General features: G+C 44.2%; 1 protein-coding gene across 3 annotated transcripts in view; it reads left to right on the forward strand.

Annotated features, from left to right (window-relative positions):
• The window catches only part of LOC142496976 (uncharacterized), a 168505-nt gene that overhangs the window by 41083 nt on the left and 103483 nt on the right, over positions 1 to 23939 (forward strand). For all 3 annotated transcript variants that reach the window (XM_075604135.1, XM_075604145.1, XM_075604153.1), the window contains exons 7-9: positions 1484 to 1707; positions 13084 to 13270; positions 14031 to 14098. In XM_075604135.1, coding sequence (XP_075460250.1) covers positions 1484 to 1707; positions 13084 to 13270; positions 14031 to 14098 — 479 coding nt within the window. The remainder of the gene's footprint in view (positions 1 to 1483; positions 1708 to 13083; positions 13271 to 14030; positions 14099 to 23939) is intronic.

Consider the following 23939-nt stretch of genomic DNA (forward strand, 5'->3'; position numbering starts at 1 on the left):
TAACCAACCACTATAGTATCTAATGGTGTGGCATTGAGAGGGTGTAAAACTGGGGTTGGTAAGTGTAATTAGGAAAATACTCAGAAGGTTATGGTATACCTACTGTATGCCACCTTATGTATACATAAAGACTCCTGTGGGGTCACTTGCAACTATGATACTTTCACTGCTGAAGTAATGCAGGATAAACTGGTAAGTACACAGTCGCAGCAGTTGCAAAAGAATTATGATTTGGTCGCAGGCTCAGATGGCTAGTACTCAAGTGCTTCTAGGGGCACATAGATGCCCATGGGAGTTCAATACATCATATCAGTACACTGTTGGACTTTTTGAGCTCAGTGCTTTATTCTGTATTAGACACATTAGATTACGTAACTATGTAGTGTGATTGAGTGCTGTTATACAGGGGACTTTCCTGTCTACTGGCCACTCTTGGGCCCGTTGCTCACCAGTTCTTTTCAATTTGACTATTGTTTGCTGTCCCGTATGCACCGTTCACCTCACCTACCGACGCTTAATATACGCGAGGAGTGCTGGTGTCATATTTGTTGTTTTATCTTAGGACAGATACACAAAAGCCGGCTAAATTTTAGCACGCCTTTACTCCCATTCAAATGAATAGAAGCTGAGGCGTTAATCTGTTTTAGGTAATGCAATGTTATGAATCCTAAATAACCAGAGCTTTGTGGATCTGGCCCTAAAAAAGGACAAAACAGATCTGGTTTAAAGTGATGTTTTCTCAGTACATCTTTTTTTACTAGATTTCACTGCACAATCAACTTTATGCAAAATGATGTTAAAGGTAAAAAGCAAACAGAATGACACTTCTTAGCTGCAAATCCAGGGTAAAGGAAGGACATAAAACAGCACTATATTTATCATAAGAAAATAATGCTATTGGAAGCAAACAGAGATTTTCCTTTGATCAATCTGGTGCAATTATTTTGCTGTGGTCTTTCCACCAAGAGACTTCAGTAAAAAAATGCCTTAAAGTAATTATTTAAATGCACATAGGTGGAATCTTAATATATGTGCTGTTTAAACACTGAGACTGACAGAGGTTTGTTTATCATGTGTAAGATGTGGATAGATCTAAGTATTATTTTTACTATATGAAAAACTAGGAATTTATTTGTGTTTTTGAGGCTGGATTAATAACATTATTTACTGATAATAACCTTTTGTCTATAAAAAAAAAACCTGCCTAATTATGTTAATTTCTTTAGTACCACTTTCAAAGAACAAGGGGAAAATGCCGACAAGTAACTTGTGATTTCTGTTGATATACAGTAGTTTAATCAACAAATGTGAAATTTGATACCTTAAAAGAATGTTAAAAAGCTGGTTAATTAAATGATAACTGACAGTCACAAGTGTTAATCTTTTTTTTAATAATGGTTTTATGAACAAATCAAAGATTCTGAGGCAGTAGAGAATACAAGTGAGATTCAAAGTTGTCATCCGTGTTTGTAATTGTAAACAGATAAATGAGAAGCTCCAACTTGAAGTATCATATTTGACGCAGCACAGGCAGAAACTGGAAGATGCTGTCAAAGAGGCTGAGAGCGAGAAGAAAGCACTTAATTTGCAAGTTGAAAACCTGGAAGGAGAAAAGCAGAGTCTGCTGTCCCAAAAGGAACTGCTGTTTGCAATGTTGAAGACAAAGAGAAAGAGCAGAAAACACAATACTGGGCAGCAGGATGAGAGGTATAGTAATCAGTAATATGCAACTGGAGCAAACAATACTTCCACACACTAATACATTTAAAATAATGCTTATTAGAAAGTAAAATGCAGTTCCATTTGACAACATTTATAAGTACATTTAGCTTTCTCTACCATTATTATATATAAGTGAAATAAAGATTTATTTAGGGACAAATTTCAGAACAATGGCAGAAATGTTATGGCTTTTTATGGCTGGCTTTAAACTAAGTACCATAGTACAAATTGTGCCAGCAAGCCTATGAAAAGTGAAAGACCTCATACTCTCCTACAACCCAATAAAGGAGGCTTGTGGTATCTGGCATACACTGTGCATGATAAAGGCGGCTTTAGAATTTAGACAATTTATTTATCAGTGATTAAGCAACTCACATTCCAGAGGATTTGTTTTACTTACTTAAGGGTAGGTCATTAAGGCCTCTCAAAACACGTTTCTATTTACTTATAAACAGTAGTTACGGAAGCTTTAGTGTTTCTTCTTCCTCAACATTCCTCATGTGGAATGATTTATTTTTAGCTATTTAAACAATAACACATTATCTAATTTATCTTCCATGCTGCACTTTACATAAATTACCTGCATATATAAACTTGTTAGTGTTCATTTGTCAACTCTTATTGCAATCATACATTATATAGATTCTGTATGAAGGTTATGGTTAGGATTAATCATAACCCCTTCAAGGTCAAAGGACTGGCCCCAGAAAGTCCCTCAGTTTACAGCAGGCTGGTTATTTCTGTAATTTGTGGCCTGGAGTATTTTGTAATAAATCATTGGCAAAGTGCTAAAGTTGGATAAGAGAATACTTTTTAGATTGAGAACCAGTACAGTATACTCCAAATATATAGAGCTGTAGTCCAATTTAGACCAAATAGGGACACCGTTCAGTAATTGTACTTTTTTTTTAGTCATTGTATTTCTCTTCAAGGAAATCAGTAACAAATTTAAATCTCCCAATGATACACACACAAAATGAATTAATATATGAATATATATTTATATATACTGAGTGTGTGTATATATATAAATATTATAAATGTGAGTGCGCAAAAAATCAATATATGTATTAAATACAACAAAGAAAAAGACAGTGTGAAATCAGCGCTATAAATAATAAAATATAAAATAAATAATGAACCCTGGTCTGGGTGGAATTAGGCCGCCAGGTGAGTACTGATTGTTCAATCAGACACTTAAATGCAATAAAGAAAAAAGGAAAACCGGCGCCTTACAAGTTCAGAATGATATGGAAAGTCCAAAACGATATCATGAAAGTCCCAACAAAGTCCTCTGTAGCAAAAATGATGGAAGAATTGCTGTGCAGCTCCCACCGTGCATGAAGAATTACAGTATGTGGAGAGAAACCAAACAAACAAAATTATGGTGCAGTATGTCAAACTAATATAACTGACATGAGAGCCCAAAAAACTAAATGACAAGACAAAACAAGACAGACAAACTAAACAAACAATAGCAAGGCTAATAGTGATAAAAAGCTAATTTAATAAAACAACATTTTATCAACCAAAAATCCTAAGGAAACATTACATTAAAATAATGAAACTTAAAAAGGAATTTACTAATACAAATAGAATCAATGAGAAATTAATTTTAAGTGACCAAAAATGGTCCAAAATCTATTTCGGCATTTAGTCCAAAGGGGATAAGGGTTTTCAAAGTATGTATCCACTAAGTTTCTAATCTTGAAATCTCATTGATTTTATCCCCTCCTCGCCAATTGGGATAAAGCTTTTCAATTCCTATACATAGGATTCCCATAGGATTTTGGTTATGGTATTCTTTAAAATGTTTTGAGAGACTATGTTTAAGCAGTCATTTTTTAATACTGTATTTGTAATATGTTCAGCAAATCTTAACTTTAATTTTCTAGTTGTTCTACCAATATAATGTTTATTGCAAGAACATTGAATTAAATAAACTGCATTAATCGAATCACAACTTATAAAGCTTCTAATAGTAAATTTAGCATTAGTTTTAGTAGAAGAAAACCCCTTGACCTGCTTGTTTTCATGCAGGTTCATTTTACACATTTTGCATCTTAGGAATTTTGGAAATCCTTTAGCATCTAGAAAAGTATGTGTACCTATACTGTTATTACCTTTAGGGCATCTAGGAGCCACTTTGCGTATTTTTGGATTAGTAGGTAAATGGCTCTGCAAAATAGGGTCTATTAATACCAGGTGCCAGTGTTTTTTTAATAACCTTACGTATTTTGGGGGCCAAAGCATTATAGTCTGTTATAAATGGAACACATATGGTTCCATCCTTTAATTCAGAGTTAGCGGCTTTTCTATTGGTCTTGTTTTACACCAATACATTTTGCCTATTAACATTTTTAGCCTTATGATAGGCTCCTTGTAAAATGTTGGCATTATAATTCTTTACTTTAAAAGTATTAATAGTAGCCTCAGCTTGTTCCTCAAATACTTTAATGTCACAACAGTTACGTCTAATCCTACGTAACTCACCGTAAGGTATATTTTCCAACCATTTAGGAAAATGGTTGCTGTCAGCTTCAATATAATTACAGCAACTCACTGGTTTATGCAAAGTTTTGGTACAAATACCCTCGTTCTCAATATAAATAAATAAATAAATCAAGAAATTCTAAATGTGATTTACTAAAATTGTGCGTGAATTTTAAATTATAATTATTATTATTTAAATAATCAATAAACAATAATAGTGTATTATGATTACCCTCCCAAACAAAAAACATGTAATCTATGTAACGCTTCCAGAGCACCAAGTTTGTGCCGAACTGATGCCGGGACCAGATGGACTCATCCTCCCACATCCCTATAAGGAGATTAGCATAGCTCGGCGCAAACTTGGGCCCATTGATGTTTCTTTAATTTGCAGGTAGATTTGATCACTAAACCAAAAAAAAAGGGGGTTGGTGCAGGGGAGTGCAAACTTTTCCTGCTGCGCCCCCCTGTCTTCCTTGTCCCGGTCTCGCTCCCCCCTACCAGTTTACAGTCTCTTGACCAATCTCTGAGAAATCGGACTCACCGTTCAGCGGTGTGGCCAGTATTTCTGCTTCCTCGTCTCCCACTTGTGGAATGGGGAGAAGATGATTACGATGCCAAACCTTTACCCGGCCTTCAGTGTCTTTGATGCGATAGACCGGGAGGCCAGGCATCTGTGACTCTACCTCATATACACCATCTCTCCATCGATCCGCCAATTTATGTTTTCCTGAGACTCCCAGATTACGAAGCAGCACAGCGTCCCCAGGACGTAGCTCCCGATATTTGACTTTATGGTCATATCGTCTTTTGTTGCCAGCATTCAGTTTAGCTGCAGACTTCTCAGCCTGTTGGTAAGCTTGTTGCAAACTGTCCTTAAGTCTTTGCACATATTTGAAATGGGTAGCATTGTGTATCCCATCCGTTGACACTCGAAGACGTACATCTACTGGTAGTCTCGTCTCTCACCCAAACATAAGGAAGTATGGGGAGAATCCAGTTGACTCATGACGGGTACAGTTGTACGCGTTTACCAAAGCCTCTACGTGTCAACTCCATTCAGTTTTCTGCGCACCCTTCAGGGTTCCGAGCATGTCCAACAAGGTCCTATTAAATCGTTCTGGCAAGGCGACTCATTCGGGATGGTACGGAGTCGTCCGTGATTTAGCAATATTCAGCATTTTGAGCAGTTCCCGGATCAGAGTGCTCTCAAAATCTCGACCTTGATCTGAGTGAAGCCGGTTTGGAAGACCGTAGTGAACGAAGTACTTCTCCATAGTATTTTTGCCACTGTGATGGCTTTCTGGTATTTCGTGGGGAAGGCCTGAGCATACCGGGTGTAATAGTCCGTGATGACCAGCACGTTACATATTCCTCGGGTATCGGGCTCAAGGCACAGAAAGTCCATACACATGAGGTCCATTGGGCCAGAACTTTTTAGGTGGCCCATGGCCGCTGCTCTTGTAGGCAAGGTCTTGCGTTGTACTGTATACACCGGGAACAATGGCGGCAGTGTGCTCTACCGCTTCTCGCATTTTGGGCCAGAAGCAGCGGCCTCTGACCAACCCAAAGGTCTTCTCTACACCGAGATGCCCATGTTCATCATGTAGAGACTTCAATACCATATATCTTAAGTTTTGGGGCAGAACCAGTTGTCGCCTATCAGGGTGGTCGTGATATTGTACTACCCTATAGAGCAAGCAATTGTCAATTTCAAACTTGTCTACCTCACGAATTAGAAACGCGACCAGTTCTCTGGGAGCATGTTTCAGTAGAGCTGGATTCTTCCTTTGAACAGCTTGCCGAATGATGGTGATTACCGGATCTCTCATTTGACAGTCCACTAGGTCTTTCCAACGTATTACCTTGTCGTGAGTTATATTCATTCCTTTTGGATCACAGTAGGCGGCTGGGATAGCCTGCGACCGGCATCCTAAGGAATCTGCAACCCGTAGTTCTGAGAAGGCCACTTGATCATTGATGACTGCAGCTGTGCTACACATTGCTCGCATCCCTGGCCCCGGGATTTCTTCCCACTCATCATCATCGGGAGTAGCAGTTAGTCCTGGTTGTCGGGATAAAGCGTCAGCTCCAATGTTCAAAGGCCCCGGCTTATACTTCAGAGAGAATCTGTAATTACATAGTGTTGCCAGCCATCGGGGCCCTGCTGCATCCAATTTGGCAGAGGTATTGATGTACGTGAGGGGATTGTTATATGTCCTTACCTCAAACATAACACCGTAAAGATAGTCATGGAGTTTTTCCGTGATCGCCCATTTGAGCGCCAGGAACTCTAACTTGTGTACAGGGTATTTCTGTTCACTGGGTGTCAGACTGCGGCTGACGTAGGCTACGGGATGAAGGCCCTCGGGGTGCTTCTGATGTAAAACGGCGCCCAGTCCATTGAGACTGGCATCCACATGCAGAACATATGGTTGTTCTGGATCTGCATACGCAAGCACCGGTGCTTTGGTCAGGCTTTTCTTCAAATTCAGCAAGGCCTGTTCACACTCGGATGTCCACTTATCGCCAAACGGTTGACGGGCCAACGTGGCCTTCCTTCCGGTATCTTCGGGATATATCTTCAAAAGATTGTTCAGGGATTTAGCTCGACTGGAGTACCCTTCCACGAAGCGACGGTAATACCCACAGAAGCCCAGGAATGATCGCAGTTCCGTGACATTCTTGGGACGAGGCCAGTTCACTACCACTTCTACTTTGGCCGGATCGGTGGCAATTCCTTGAGCAGACACGATGTGTCCCACGTAAGTCACCGAGGTGTGACAGAACCGACACTTGTCGAGGGACAACTTCAATCCTTCTTTTCCAAGACGGTTTATCACCTAAAGCAGTCTCTCTTCGTGCTCATCCAGGGTCTTCCTAAAGACAATGATGTCGTCCAGGTAGACTAGTCACTCCCGAGGGTTCATGTCCCCGATAGTTTTCTCCATCAGTCGCTGGAAGGTAGCAGGGGCTCCACATATACCTTGGGGCATACGCGTAAATTGATAGAAATCCAGGGGGCAGACGAAGGCTGTCTTTTCCTGGTCCTCTGCACTCATAGACACCTGGTAGTACCCAGATCGTAAGTCGAGCACACTGAACCATTGGCTCCCAGTTAGAGCATTCAGAACCCCTTCAATTCGAGGAATATTGTATTGGTCGGGTACCGTACGATTATTCAGGGTTCGATAATTGACACACAGTCTTCCGGATCCGTTCTTCTTCCTTACCACCACTATGGGTGACGCATAAGGACTCAGAGATTAAGTCAAAATCCCAGCGGTCTCCATTTCTTTCAGGACGTTCCTTACATCATCCACATCCTGGGGGGCGATGCGACGAGAGCGTTCACGGAACGAAGTGGTGTCACTCAACCTAATGGTGTGTTGGGCACTGCGACTGCACCCCACATCCATCTCACTTGTGGAAAACACCGTCTTTCGTTAATTCAACTTTGCCGTCAGTCGATCCTTCCACTCAGTTGGCAGCATCGAGTCTCCGAAGTTGAAATCCAGATCGACTAACTGCTCATCCACTGCAGCGGCGTTCACCTGTGGCACTGTTTCCACAGGGCTGACCGGATATATGCGGCCCAAACTTCGTCCTGCATCGAGGTCCATCGGGAATGGAGAGATATTCTGAACATATATGTAGGTTCGTAGAGGAATTTTAGTCGTCCACTCTCTCACTTCGGGTATTACCCTATACCCTCTCCGAACCTCTTCCTCAGGGGTACTCTCCAGAGAGAAAAGAGGATTGGTCTCATCTCGATCGGGATAACAGCACCAGACGGCCATACGTTGCACTCCCCCTGGTAAAATGGTCGTCAGTCCGCGTTGGCGATTGTAGAGGTCCCCGTGACGCTCTAAGGCATATACTCGGTTGCACTCCTCCCGTAGTACAGGGTCAAGGAGTGTATTGGCCATTGGTAATTCGTTGGTCTCTTTCAGGTATGCTCTGATTACAGCTCGCACTATATCAGTATTCGTTCCCAAGATGATCGGGTACTGACACTGTCCTTGAGGCTTCGGACATACCATTGCTTCCACATGCATGGGATGCTTCTTGCCGGTGTTCAGTTGGAGTATCTCCAGTTGAACTCTCACAATCCCATCGATGGGGTAATCTTCTTTACTTTACCCCCTCACCTTCATATGTTCCGCCGATTGCAGGGGACAGTGTTTGAGGTGTTAGTCAAGAATTGTCTGTATATTATGGTCACTTGGGATCCGGTGTCCAGTAGAGAAGAGGCATAGATCCCTTCTAATACCACACGCACGATGGCAGATGGGCCTATTTGACTGTAAGCATCCCCTGGTGGAGTTCCATCATCGGGGCTTACACTGGCGACACACTTTATTCGAGCTTGGCTAGTCCCACGAATTCGGGTATACCCGGGTGTATTGAGGTTTGTGACTGTTTTCTGCCCGAGTGCATTGAGTTATTTTCCAAGCAGGGATTGAAGCATTTTATTCCCGCTGGCTGCAATACTGCACAGTATATATATATATACTGCATTACAATTCATGAATTTATGCCATCTGGTAGACACGCGAAGCATTGCAGCCTATTAAATCCTAATCATTATCATTTAACAGATCAGCCGCCCATCAGCCAGGCATGAACCCAGGCTGGGAAGGCAAATGCAACGGGGCTTGTCAGAGGTGAGGAGTGGCGCATTCCAGGTATCTGCCAGGTACATACCGGGTATTTGCTCGAATAAAGTGTGTCGGTGCAGTAGGTCAGTAGGAACTTCGGGAGGCGCAGGAGTGGCCTCAGATCTTAGCTTCTGTGGTCTGTATCCGGCAGATCATGGACCTAGCCGAGCTTCCCTTACTTGGAGTTTTTTTTTCTTGGTTGACTCCTTCGGGGCACTCTCTGGAGAAATGGCCCTTCTGTCCACAGCCATAGCAGACGATATCCTTAGGATCAAGTCGTCCTGGGTAAGTGGGGGAAGATTTCCCCGAAGTTCGACCTTTCATTGAGGGCGACTTGGGTGGCTCCTCTTCTTATTTGACAGGTTTCTTGACCCGGCGAGCGGAGGCTCCCTGAATGTCACTCGTAAGCTGTTCTTTGACCTTGGTGGACGTATGTAGCTTGGTATAGGCTTCATGTCCCTGGACTAGCCCCAAAATGTCCATGAATGTAGGGGAGGCCCTTCCATTAGTGAGCACCTAATCATAATCACTATGTGATGCGTGGGAATGGTCCCTCAGAGGAACTGCTTGCGCCGGTAATCGTCTATATCTGAGGCTGGAATGAGGCCACAAGTTCGCAATTTCCAAAGTACCAGCTGAATTCGTTGAAGGAAATCTGACAGGTCTTCTTTCTCTTTCTGTCTGAGACCATACTATTTGAACCACAGCTCACTTTCCTCTTCATCTTTGCCATAGATCTGGACTAACAAGTCTACCATCTGATGAGCAGAGAGATCAGGGTCTTGGTTGCGCTGTGCACTTACCATGGTGGATGCCGGGGGTCTGAGGCTTTCCAGGATTCTCTGCCGTCTTACCGCTTCTGAACAGGGCCATTCATCGATCACCTTGAGGGTGTGTTCCTTCCAAGACTCGATGCCTTCCTCACCTGCGGGGACAGGAACCGTTCCTGAAAACGCCTTCAGCTTCCAGTAATTCTGAGCTTGTGCTGACGTAGTTATAGCTTTCACAAGCTGCGGGAATGTCACTCCCAGCATGGAGCTGCCACTGTCTGAGGGACTTGCGATCCCCGCTCCCTGAATGTTAGGGGTTGGTGTGAAGCTGCTCATTAATCTGTTAGGGGCCGGGGATGTTGGCAGGCTACCAGCCCAGCTGGTGGCCCCTTGCCTAGCATCAGAAAGGAAAGCCACTCGGGGTAGGGATACGTCCGATCTGATGGGAGTACTGTTGGCCATATCTTTGCCTTCCCAACCCGCATGTCTGGTAGGGGAAGTGACGTAACTGGAGACTGTTCCAGGGTAAATGAGAGGGCACCCTTGCGGTAAGGTCTCTGGTAGATACACTACTTGTGGGCCTCTATCAAGGGGTAGAGCTTGTTCTGTGGCCAGTAGTAGAGTGTTCTCTTGCTGGTCAAGGTGATAGTGCTTACTGATGAGGCGGGCTCCCGCCAGACCAGGTAATGTCCTTACTGCACTGCAGACAGTAAACATGGGTACATCAGCAGGTACCCATCCTACGGCGACTACGTGTCGCAGAAGTTCTCCTAGTCTCTCACCCCACTTGTTGTGGCGTGAGCGCAGGCATGCTGACTGATACGATTCTACGTGAATTACTGAGTAGGGCACCCCAGGGCTGATCTCAGCAGCGTCTCCAAATGTAACGGGTATTCCCTGTGAATACAGACACTACTGATGCTGTATATTACCTGTATGGCTCTCAGGAGCCTAAGCCTCCGCTCGGGGAGCCTGGGGTACATACATATAACAATCTCATGGTGCAACGCCTCCCCCTGGAAGGGATCCCAATGGAGTGGGAGGAGGCCCTCACAGGAAACAATCACGATAAGCACACAGGCTTTACTACACATATACACATAACTTATACTCTATACCAATCACATTCAATGTTAGCACTGCAGTAGATATAACGTAACCCCCACTCCCACTACTGTGTACTCCCACCACCGTGTACCCCCACACGTGTCCACAGTATAACCCCCCTTGTCCCGTGGTCAGCGCTGCCACTATGTGTGAGTACTTGTGTGGTGCACGTGCTTAACAATACCTGCCCAGTGCGACGGCACCTGGGCGTTCAACAGATCTTCGCAAAGGATCAGACGACTTCCGGGCGACGTCCGGTTCCTCTTGTGAGATGAGCGGTCAGGGCGGTACACCCTTGGTACAGTTCCGCTCTCTCTCTCCGGAGTAGGCTTGATCCCAAGCCTCTGGATGGGAAGCGCAGCGCCCGCTGTGTCCCTAACTAGCACTGTAATAGTAAGGGGCAGGGTCCTTAACCTGGGGCCTGTCCCTGAAGCAACATAAACTACTGGGGGGCTCAGGGCTAACTGGGGCCTAGGGGGCTGCTAGCCTAGTGCAGTGGGTCACTGACCCCTGCACCCTCACCTCCTTCCCCTTAGCCTCTCCTGGCGCCGACTGCTTGTATCAAACCCCGCGAAATGTATCCATCTCCTGTGCAGGGTGATCCTGCAGCCTTATTGGCTTGCCTGGCGTCACGTGGGGTCCCCTAAGGCTCATGGGACTTGTAGTCCCTGCTTTGAGCCCTCTCCTCATTGGTGGTGTTTTGCGTGCTATCACTGCGCATGCGCAAGCTTGCCGAGCGCCTCCTCACTTCTGCCCTCACTGCGCATGCGCAAGGCAATAGGAAATGGCGGCACTCTGCAACGGGAGCCGCTGGGAGTACCTGGCTACATCCTTAGCGCCGTGATGCCGCACCAACCCCCAGCATCTTCCCACCCGATGCTCCACTCGCCTCCCCAGCCAGTAAAGAGGCGCGTCCACCCACTCGCACCCGGCCGCGGTGAGTACCTGGAGAGGGGGGGGGGTCCGCTGTGCAGAGGGGGACCTGGCTACATATACATTTGCATATTATATTTACATTTACAGTTCATAGTTCACCTTTTACATCCCATACCCTAATAACGTCTGGGTGATGAATTCAATTGGTTCAGAAAACTTTTCATGCTTAAACACAGGGACAGAGATTACATTTACTTGTGTGTCTGTGTTCAGGTTAAACTTAATCTGGTTGGCGTTCACCCACTTTTATTTCTGTAAATACTTGGTCTTGGTGTGCTTCAGCAGCAGTATTTATAGAGCCCAAATGGGACTGCTGCCATAATAATTCCTTGAAGTATCACTTGGATGTTTGGATTTTTATTTTTTTGAGTTTTTTTAGGAAAATGATTGCTCTTTTTCCATTTGTGACACACTTGTCATTTGGCTGGAAATTCTTGCAGCTTATGTGCTCTCCCGCATCTGCCACACCATTTCTGTGAACTTTTAACCTTGCAGGCTTTATACAACTTTTTAGTTTAGCTTCCTATGTCTATCTAAAAACAGTGTATGCCGAAAACCACTTCATGCCCTTTTCCCTCACTAGCCATTGTTTTAAACTGATTTTGCTACTGTTTTGCTACTTTATGCATTTTAGTAATGTTAACGGTAACGCTGTACTCATTAAGTAATGGGGGTTTATAAACCCATAGGGTCTCCAATGGGTGCACCCAAAAAAGAAGTGGTATAGGCAATATAGTTGTTCCTGAGCCTGTGTGTGGACTGCACCAAACTGCACCTTAGCATCAGTGGTATAGCTGTCAATTACAGCAGGAGATTCCAAAGTCACCCCCCACAATGCTTTTGCATCCACATCGCCAAAACATATTAAAAATATATAAAGATTATGTAAACAGTCATTCCCACATAATAATAACAATAGAGAGCAAAAGCACCTCAAGTGGAGAACCACAAGGATCCCCTCCTGAGCAAAGTACTCTGGTACTCTACTCTAGTACTCTAGCGACTTGAGAGAAATAACACAATAACACTCTATATACAATATCAGAGTAACCCTTAAATAGATGATATCACTCAGTACATGAGTATTCAAATAAGAACACAATAATGTACCAAAAAATCTTTTTGTAAAAAAGATATATAGTGTCCTCTGTTCTCCTTAATATATGGATGAACCAGCGTCCTTGATATCATTCAATATGGCACTGGGGAGGTTATACAGAAAAATGTTTATTGCGGAAGGAAGGCAAGTGTATCTTTATGCTTGATACTGAACGATATATAACAGAATGAAACCCAGCATTAGCACTTAGTGCATCCCGGCATAAGAACTCAAACACTGTGCCACACCTTCTGCCTTATAATTAACTGCAACAACATAGAATCATTTCTTTCAGATCCTATGGACACCATCAGATGCAGAAAAACACATTTGAAAAGCTACAGGACAAGCCTAATATGGACCAACACGTTTCTGGACAATTGGGTTCAGAATTGGGTGCAGAGCTGCAAGGATTGCCATTTTCCGATACATCATCACCAGGGAGAAACTCCAGAAATTCCAACAGGTGGGAGAGAAGAAAAGTAAGTAGTTTATGTTAGTGTATATGGCAAACACAATAAAGAAATATCATGAAAAATAACCTTTTTATATTATGTAAATCGGTTTAAAATATCTGGTGATTATCATGAACGTTCCAGACATACAATAATAATAAAGTGAAACTTCATGAATATAAATCAATGTTTTTAATACAAAGATGTGTATGTATCAAAAGCTGTAGGGGTTCATTTATGAAAGTCTCCCAACTGCAAAACTGAGAGGGTGGGGGGGGGGAGGGAGGTTGGTGGTTTTGGAATATTAAGGAAAAACATTCCTATTAAAATAAAACAAAAGTGTTACCTTTGATAAATCTGGTGTAGTATTTTTGCACTAGTTCTGCCCTAGCTTTGCCACCGGAACACTTTAATAGATGACCATCCTACTCTCCATCAATGGTATCTCAGTGACTGAGACTGCAAGGGCAATTTGTCAGATATGCTAGAATCAGGTGGAATGCAGATCTATTCATTGCACAAAGAACTCACTCTACTAGTTGAAACAACTCAAGTGCCTTTTATCGCGTCATTGTTCAATACTAGATTTCAGTATTATTTTATTTAACTTTTTGTATGCTGGTAATATTCTCTCTTCTTTGGAATAAGCTAGAATGATGCTCAAAGACAAGGTATTACTCTTCTTACAAAGAAAACACCCCAAAAGCATTATTACATCTCAAAGCTGGATAATTTATTAAATTCCATTGACAACTTATGTATATATCTATTTTTTCTTCTATTTTAGGGCGTAAAAAATGAAAATAAAGGAAGTGTCAAAATACCAAAAATTGAATGTCAGATTTTCCCAGTTAAGTATGTACTATTATCTAAAATGATGTCAATGTATATATACTGTACTGCCCTGTTACAATATATTTAATCACAAACGAATACAAATGTACTGTACATAGGTAGGGGGCCACACATATGTAGATATTATGTATGATATTTAAGTAATAATCCCCGACAAACAGAACATTACTGGCCGATAATGCCCTGGCTGGAAGAGTTGAATGTCTTTGTGTGTGTCTGTGTGTGTAAGTATCTGTGTGTCTGTCTGTGTGTGTCCCTCCAGTCTCTCCCTCCCCCTTCCCTCCATTCTCTCCCTCCCTCTCCTCCATTCTGTCCCCCCGCCATGCTCTCCTATCCCCCCCTTCCCTCCATGCTCCCCATTCCCCCTTTCCTCCATTGTCTAATTTCCCCCTTTCTCTCCCCCTTTCTCCTCTCTCTCCCCCTTCCCTCCTCTCTCTCCCCCTTTTCATCCTCTCTCTCTCCTTCCCCCCTTCTTTCCATTCTCCCCCTGCACCATTTTCCTCCTCCTTACCCTCTCTCCCCCTTCTATCTTCTCTCCATTCTCCCCTGCTGCACCCCTCTCCTCCCCCTGCTCCTATCTCCCCTTCCCTCCCCCTGCTCCCCCTCTCTCCTTTCTCTGCTTCCCCCTTCTCTCCATTCTCTCCCCCTGCTCCCCTCTCTCCCCCTGCTCCCCTGTCTCCCCCCTCCCCTGCTCCCTTGTCTCCCCCTTCCACTCTCTCCTCACCTCCCCCCTTCCCCTCTCTCTCCCTCTCCCCCTTCTCTCCTTCACCCTTCTCTACTTTCTCTCTCCCCTGCACCTCTCTCCCCCCTCCCTCCCCCTGATCCCCTCTCTCCCCCTCCCTCCCCCTCCCTCCCCCTGATCCCCTCTCTCCCTCTCGCCTCTCCCCATGTCCCCCATTTCCCTCTCTCCTTCTCTCCCCCTCTTCCCCTCTTCCCCATTCTCTCCTTCCCCCATTCTCTCCATTCTCTCCCCCCCTGCACTCCTCTCCTCCCCCTGCTCTTCTCTCCCTCCTCTTGCTCCCCTCCTCCCTCCCCCTGCTCCCCTCCTCCCTCCCCCTGCTCCCCTCTCTCCCCCTCCCCCTGCTTTCCTGTCTCCCCCTCCATCCCCCTGCTCCACTCTCTCCCCCTTCCACCCTTCCCCTCTCTCCCCCCTTCTCTTCTTTCTCTCCTCCCCCCCATTTTTCTCCACCCTGCACCCCTCTCCTCCCCCTGCTACTCTCTCCCCCTCCCTCCCCCTGCTCCCCTCTTTCCCCGCTCCCCCCTTCAACCTCCCCTTCAACCTCTCCCGCTCAGTGCTAGGGTGGATGCAGCCTTAAACACACACACACTTGGAATAATAGCAAAAAAAATGGGAGGAGTGGCTCAGTGAGTAATGACACTGGCTGGCACTGAGTATGAAGAAGGGGAACCTGGTTCAATTCCCGGTGTTGGCTCCTTGTGACCTTGGGCAAGTCACTTTATCTCCCTGTGCCTCAGGCACCAAAAAATAGATTATAACCTCCACGGGGCAAAAAGTCTCTGTAAAGCGCTACGTAAAAACAAGCAGCGCTATACAAGAAAAAAAAAAAGACAGCAATCTGAGAAAATAACAAATAGACTATTTGCAGGGTGCCAAAGGAACAGAGGAGGACCCTAATTCCTCCTAAAACACTAACTAATACAACAAAGTGTTCCAGCACTCTGACCCTTTAGAAAAATGTCAAACAAGGAATATGCCATAATGAAAATTTAATATGAAGACAAAAATATGTAATAACTTGGAACAATGTCATACATGCGGGCAATAAAAATGGACCCTAAATAAAGTGGTGCGGGGAAAACACAGGGGAAAAAGGACAAGGAAAACCATAATGGGAAAACGTGGCGGGGAACAAAATGGAGGAGGGTAATTAGGGGGGCAATGTTTTGGGGTGAAGACCCCTTCTTCAGGCCCATTCCCTCAGGTCCAGAAGGACCAAAGGTACTTCCCTAGACCTTGCGTCCCCAACAGACTATGCAAAACTCAAAACAAGGAAAATACTGAAATAAATGAAAAAAGCACAGGCTCAGTATATGTCCAGATCCAGGAAGAGTAAGCAGTAAGCTGCTGCGCAAGAAATATACAGATGCAGCGGCTGTTATTCTAACATTTCACGGGTTGCATACCTGGGCATACCCAGGTCATGCTGCGTGATTTCTTCAAAATTTACTTCGTTAAGACGCGTGTTTACTTGTGTTTTTATCGAGTGCAGAAAATGGCATTTTAATGCTGTCTGCTATACAGTCGAGAAACTCAAGTGGGCGATCGCGAGTTGTCTTAAAAATCTAATTGCAATTCAACCTGTCTTTTATTGCCGTACAGTACTTCAAGTGTGTGTAATTGTATTTTGAAGATTAATGTTACGAGTTTATACTGTATACTGTACATGGGAAAGAAGACCTTTCTGAGGCTCCTTAGCCATACACAAATCCTCTAACTGTAGAAGATTAAAAATATGAGCACACACAACAAAAAGTATTTTAAATTTATTAAATGTTGTATTTGTATAGGATAATAAAGGAAAAAGGAATAATACAAAAATACAACGTCGCTTCTTCTTCTGAATGTAAAATATTTATTCTGTGCATGTGTGTATGTCTAATTGGAACTTGTTGAAATACATATGCGTGTCATCACATTTCTGCGCATGCGTGTCATTAAGTTCCTAATTAAATTACTGCACAGTAAGATACAGTAAGTGCATTTCCTCACGGAGTCGCTACAGTGTATCTAGATAGTAAAAAACACTTTTATTTTCTTGATTTATATATTATCGGGTACATACTGTACAGTACTGTATTCTGTACAGTTTATCAATGACACATTTTTATATGTTGAAATGCCCAAATAACTTTAGGTATAGTACTACTATAAGTGTATAAACAGTAAAAACAGGAACACACCAAAAAGTATATTTAAAGAATGAAAAATGTTATTTGTACAGTATAGGAATAATACAAAATACAACATCGCCTCTTCTTCAAAATTTACAATCTTGTCTTTTTCTTCTTCATAATGGCTGCTGCTTCTTGGACATCTGGGTCTGGAAAAAAAGAGACACTATTCTATATTATCAATCGTGCCGTACATTATGGTTAAAATATGCCTGCATCTTCTATCAAGTTTGCAGCATGATCTGTTGTACACCAAGAGTCACTGGGTTATTGTACAGTAATTGGCCACTCATACAGGGCTTATTCAACCAGTGTTTAGTATTGCTGCTACAGTATACAGTACTATGTGTCAGACTTTCAAGTTAGTATTGCCACAACAATGTTACATTCTATTGGGAAAATGTTACTGTCTCCTCGGCTAAAAGGAGCTCTAATCAAATTGTATCCAACAAAATGATGCATGCTAACAAAAGCAATAGGTTTTTGTGGGGTTGGAGGAAGGGAATTGGGATGCATGGATTGGAGCACTGTGTCTTACCTGGCAGTATTGGTGGGAGAGTTTCCTGCACCAAGGGGGGGTTTCCTGCACATTGTCTTCGCCCAGCTCCAGACATGCACATGCAAAACAGAAATAGAAAAAAATGATTATACGATGAGGCCAGTACAGCCCATTATTATGCAGCAACTTCTGCTTTTTGGGGGGTTGGAGTAGACTAAGCATGAATGCCATGGGGTACAGCACTTTATATTAGGATTAGAGGTTTACTGTACATTAGGTTTTTGGGGGTTTGGAGGAAGGGAATTGACATGCATGGATTGGAGCACTGTGTCTTACCTGGCAGTATTGGTGGGAGAGTTTCATGTACCAAGGGGGGGAGGGGGGATTTCCTGCATGTTGTCTTAACCCATCTCCAGACATGCACATGCAACACAGAAATAGAAGAAAATTATTTTTGAAGCACTAAATGCATTAAACAATGAAACAATTTAAAACAATTGACTTTTTTTTTTAGATTAAAAACATTGGCGGCGTATCTATATTTTAAAATAAATTTATAACTAGCATCAGTGGTGTTGTGACTCGTGCCCTCCTCAGCGCGCTTTCTCCTTACCTAGACCCGTGACCTGGTGCTGCCGGGAGTGGAGCACCAGGTCATGGGTCTAGGTAAGGAGAAAGCAGGTTACTCTTGGTTGCACTCTCCTACTTATGCTCAGCTGCCCCACTGGCAAATTGGCTGAGCATAATCCTATGTTCCGTTTTGTTCATTGCTTCCTAGCCTTGCAGTCATGTCTTCTCCTCTTGTTTGCAGCTCTCTGTTATTTACCTGGTTGTTTTGTACTCCGCTCTTCTGTACTCCTGACCCCCGCTATCTACGACAATCCGCACCTCTCCAACCCCGACCTCGGCACCCGAACAACGATAATTCTCCTCTCTCCAACCTGGACCCCGGCTACAACGATCTGTACCTCTCCAACCCAGACCCCGGCAATTATATTGACTATCCGTACCTCTCTAACCCTGACCCGGCTATCTTGACCAGCCTACACTCCAGACACGCCTGGGTGGTGTTTATATCCATCCCTACCTCAGCCCCGTGGTCACACCTTATTTGTGGTGAGCACATCGTGAAATCGTCAAACAAGTCGGTGGACTTCCAGGGAAGAGCCCTTGTATGCCTCAAAAGGCCATTGATTATGTCTCTCACAGTTCTCATAAAGTGTGGTAACACTAAAATAGCGCCTCACTTCTTCCATAATTGTGTTCCTTAAATTTGCAGGGAGACCCTTCTTGTATTTATTCCATTAACTTGACATTTTGGGTCCCCTTGCTGTACTGCTCAAAACTGATGTGGTGTTTAAAGATGAACAGGGCATATTTCTGGGGTAGACCAGCAGATCTGATCTGGTATCTATCCCAGATGTTCTGGGGCAATTCTCTCAAGATGATGTCTGGGAGTGTTACAAACCTGGGTGTTAGAGCGGGTGGGCTTCTGGTAGTGGGCGGGGTAGATGGTCTGGGAGGTTGCTTTCCTCCTGTCGTGGCCTTACCAGGGTTGTCATCTGCTCCACCAGAAGGGTATACGTGTATTCTGCAGATGGAAGGGGTGATTGGGTGGGGGTGGGTGTCATGGTAGAGGGGGTTTGGCCCGGTATTAAAGGGGTTACACCCCATTTGGCCACCCCCTGCTCTCACTTGGGAAGCAAGGGGTTAACTGGACTGCGGTCCAGTAATGTGTTTTTACCCTGCTTCAGAATCCAAATGTATATTCCCCTGTAAAAATGTATTGTTCTCATCCCAGTGTTTGCACCAACACATACACTGGGGTTGATGCGGGAGGGAAGGGGTTAATGTTAATTCAGTGGTTATAGCCCTTTGTTCCCTTTTCCCACCTTTTCAGGCTCCATTTTGCAGCCTTCCATAGGTCGCCATTGCAGCTCCATGCATTCCAATGGCAGATCTGGCGGTTTTGGGCCCGTTTCCAGTGAAGACCAGCAGGTGGCATCCGAGAGGAGGAGCGGCGGTTTCCCATTGTAAGTCAATGGGGCCATTGACTTCAATGGGGATTCCTCGACGTTGACCTCCAGGAACAGGTTGGCAGCCATCCAAACCGCAGACCGCAAAAGTGGATACAATGTCTTTGAAAAGAGCTTTATCACTGAGTTCAAGTTCAACCACAATTGGCGTGGGAACCTTAGGTTCTAGGGCACCTAGAAATAAAATTCTTTTTGCCCCTAGCTCCTAGGCCTCCCCACACTCGACCACCACCGGGTCCGAGAATCCAGAACGCCGTAAAGGGTTGAGCTCAACAAGAGGGTCGCGCCATTGACTCTAACGGCAGAGCGGAGGGCCCATTGAATCTAATGGCGGCGCTCGCCCATGCATTTCCTATGGCGGTGCCGGCCATTGATTCCAATGGGAAAGAGCCATGTGGCGTTAAAACGGCTAAGTCCGAAACTGTAAAAAGTGTAAGTCCATATCTCCGGTTCTGGGAGTATCAAAGGGCTGGGATTTGGGTCGCATGTAGCCACGGTTCCGGCATGAATGCATGGCCACTTCCAACCCTCTCCGAACAACCAGACGGAGTATAGGCTATGGCAGAGAAGTCCCATAGACGTCAATGGCGGAGTTGCCCCATTGAAAGTCTATGGCGGCGGAACCCATTGACTTCAACGGCGGAGTTGCTCCATTGAAAGCCCATGGCGGCGGAGCCCGTTGATTTCAATGGGAAAAGAGTGAAAGGCAGAGATTCATTTTAAAATGGAGAATCCTGTATTAAATTGAAAAGTGTTTTAAACTGCATGTGTGTATCTCCGGTTCTGGGGGTCGCAGAGAGCTGAAACTTGGCCACTATGGAGGATCCCCTCCGGCATGAGGGATTGGCAAGTATCAGCCCACTGGGCGCAGCAGAACGGATTATTTTAATATGAGAATGTATTAAACTATGAATTGTATTTTGGGTCTGGTATGAAAACTCAGAGCCCATATGCTATGTTAATGATCAGAATGACAGACAAATGGTTGATCATAAACTCCTGATCAAAGACTCCCCCACCCTGCTTGTGTATGCAAGCACAACAGAAGGCAGGACATGGGTACTTGAGATTAAGTGTGGTAATTCACACTTTGGACAAAGGGTATCCTGGCCAAGCAAGACTTTAAGACACCAGACTTGTGGGAGGGGGCTGAGGAATTAAGCCCCCTGATTAGAATAATATCCACCCAGTGGGCGGGTGTTAAGGTGCCCCTCAGGTGAGGTGGCAAGGAGAGATTGGGTGCAGGTAATTGTTCTCCAATGGCCTACACTCAATAATAAGGTATAGACTGGAAATTGCATATAAACCAGTGTCCAGCCTATACTCAGTGTTCGTGTTTTCGTGACTTCAAGTTTACCAACTATTTGATGCCTGATGAATTGCTAATCCTGTTTCCTGATTACTTCATCATCCCCATTCCAACCCTATGTAAGTGTATATTTTGCCTGTTATTTGTATATCTTGTGTGTTCACCTTATTTAAGGAATAAACTCTAATTTATCATATCTAAGTCGTGTTCAATTCAACCCAGAGATATTTTGTGTGTGTATTACTAGAGCCTCTCACAAGTTCCCATGACAGGGGGGTCCCGTGGTGTGCTTGGTGTTGGAAGCGTAAAGGTCAAATCCAGGAATTGAGAGGGTGCAATAGAGGGGGATAGGGGGGGAAGGGAGGAGGGGATATGTGGTTCGTCCATTGGAGAATAAGGTGCTTCCAGGCCACCTTCCTGCTCCTGCGTCAGACATACAGGGGCAGGGACTCCAAGCAAAGAATAGAGCCCTGTGATGTTCCTCTCAATCTTATCCAAATGAACACCCATGCCACCCATGTACCTATCCATATTAATAATAAATAATAATAGCATGTTCTTGTATAGCGCTGCTAATTGTACGCAGCGCTTTACAGAGACATTTTGCAGGCACAGGTCCCTGCCCCGTGGAGCTTACAATCTATGTTTTTTTTTTTTTTTGGTGCCTGAGGCACAGGGAGATAGAGTGACTTGCCCAAGGTCACAAGGAGCTGACACCGGGAATTGAACCAGGCTCCCCTCCAGCAATCTCAGTGTCAGTCAGTGTCTTTACTCACTGAGCCACTCCTTCTCACCATGGTCTCCAAAAGAAGATAAATCTTGGCCTCCATTCGGCCCCTGTATTGCTCTGTTGAGTTGTCAGTGATTTCAACACCACTGAAAACATTCAGCATGTGGATGATCAAGCTGAATCTGGTGCAAGGAGTGCTGGTGTCTCCCAGATGACCATGGTAAGCTGGCTGGAGGAGATAAGCTGGGGGCTTCAGGATGAACATCGGTCTGGATGGGTGCTGGAGCAGGTGAGCTGGGTGTTTCCGGACAAGCATCGGCGTGGATGGATCCTGGAGCAGGTGAGCTGGGGGTTTCCAGACGAGCATCGGCGTGCATGGTGCAAGGAGTGCTGGTGTCATCCGGACGAACATCTGCGTGGCTTGGTGCTGGAGGAGGTGAGCTGGGGGCTTCAGGACAAACATTGGCGTGGATGGGTGCTGGAGCAGGTGAGCTGGGAGTTTCCGGATGAGCATCGGTGGACAAAGGGTCAGAACCAGCGGATGTTTTGGAATCAGTGGCGGTGGGTGATGGCAGTGTAAAGTTCGGGATGTCCGCTTCAGTGGGTGCGGGAGCACTTCTGGTGCCCGGCCAAACAGTTTGATCGATGGTGATTTTAGCCATTTTCTTCCTCACATAATAAGGACCAGGGTTCTTTGCCTTGGGAGCTTTCGGAACATTTTCTTTATTCTCCTTTGGCTTTGGCTTGGAAACAGCTTCCGTCTTTCACTTTCTCGTGGTCGGTACAGCAGAAGAAAGCAGGTTTCTGCGTCCATAGAATCCGGGATGATCCATGGATGCAGATGGAAGAATACACAATATAGTATCTGGACAAGAGTTCATTCAGATAGAGATCAGCATGTAGGAGGCTATGCAATTTGTGTCAACTAATATGCACCGTGTCCCTATTTGAATTTGTTGGCGGGCATGGACACGAATTGCAGGTGTTAAAAGTGGGTGTGCACTGCCTAACCTGTCAAGCGAGGTCCATCACATTGTATAAATACAGCATTACTTTTGTTAATTCAATGCACATTGAATATACATTCCTCTATGCTTGATTTCTTTTCTAAAGCAGCAATGCCGGGGAAACTTGTTTCAAAGGATCTCAGCATGAGAATACAGGATATGTACAAGAAAGGACACGGAATTTTACAGATCCAAAGCTGGTTACGTTCTTCGGGCCTCGTTTTAGCAAAAAGCACTGTCACTTATCATGCCCATGGTAAGACGAAAAGTGTAAAGCGGAGTCCCACAATCACAACAGAGTAAGTATTTTTGTTTTCATTACTGTATGTAATTACTGTATTACTGGTATAAGCTTCTTGCCTACAGTATCAAAATTCATTTGTGTGTTTACTTGTTTCCTTGCAATTATTTTAGAGAAAAAACTTGCACTGTATTACTCTAAAAACGTCTTGCATATTAAAATGCATTTGAGTGTTTACTTTTTTCCTCGCAATTTGTAGAAAACTGTATAAAGTACTGTATGTCATGTATTTGTATTGACTTAATTTTGGGCCTACTGTAATAAATTGTTTACTTTTCCTTTACACTGTAGGACAACAAAGCATCTGGTGGACAAATCAGTGAGGAAAATGATTAACGCTGTGCAACAAGAGTCAAGACTGCTCTAGAGAAAGCATATACCACAGCATCTGAGACCAGCATCAGGATGATGAGACGCCAATTGGGATGGAAATATGGACGTGTAAAATAAGTGTCTTACTGTAACAAAGTACAGTTCTGTATATTGCATATAGTACTAAATATAGTACAGTATACAGTTGTAATACCCCGTGAATAATTTACAGAACAGTACACAGTAGTAATAAAGTTCAGTATATTGCAATAGTACTGTACTGTATGCAGAGTGCTGTGCTGTAGTTAGTACTGTACAGTAGGTAAAAGTGTGGTTTTACTGTACCTGTAAAATTCTTCCTTCTCATTACAGAGTGTATCCAATGATAAGGGATGTCAACAAGGTAAAAAGAGTGGACCAAGAACGGGCATGGATCGAAAGTGGCGAGACTTTTCAGGATGTCATCTTTTCTGACGAGACAACTGTAGCTCTTGAGAGATTTTCCACTTTTGCATTCTACACAAAAGGACACCTATCTCTGAAGCCGTGGCCCAAGCAGCCACTGAAGATGCATGTGTGGGGTGCGATCTCTAGACGTGGACCAGGATGCATGATCATGGTTGAGGGTAAAATGATGCACAAAGTCACATGCTGCATGGATAAAGTATTTTTAAAAGAGCAAATTGTCACCAATATTGTTGAATACATTAGGCATGATTTCCCATCTGGTGGTC

This window comes from Ascaphus truei, chromosome 1 (genome assembly GCF_040206685.1).
Source record: "Ascaphus truei isolate aAscTru1 chromosome 1, aAscTru1.hap1, whole genome shotgun sequence".
NCBI lineage: Eukaryota > Metazoa > Chordata > Amphibia > Anura > Ascaphidae > Ascaphus > Ascaphus truei.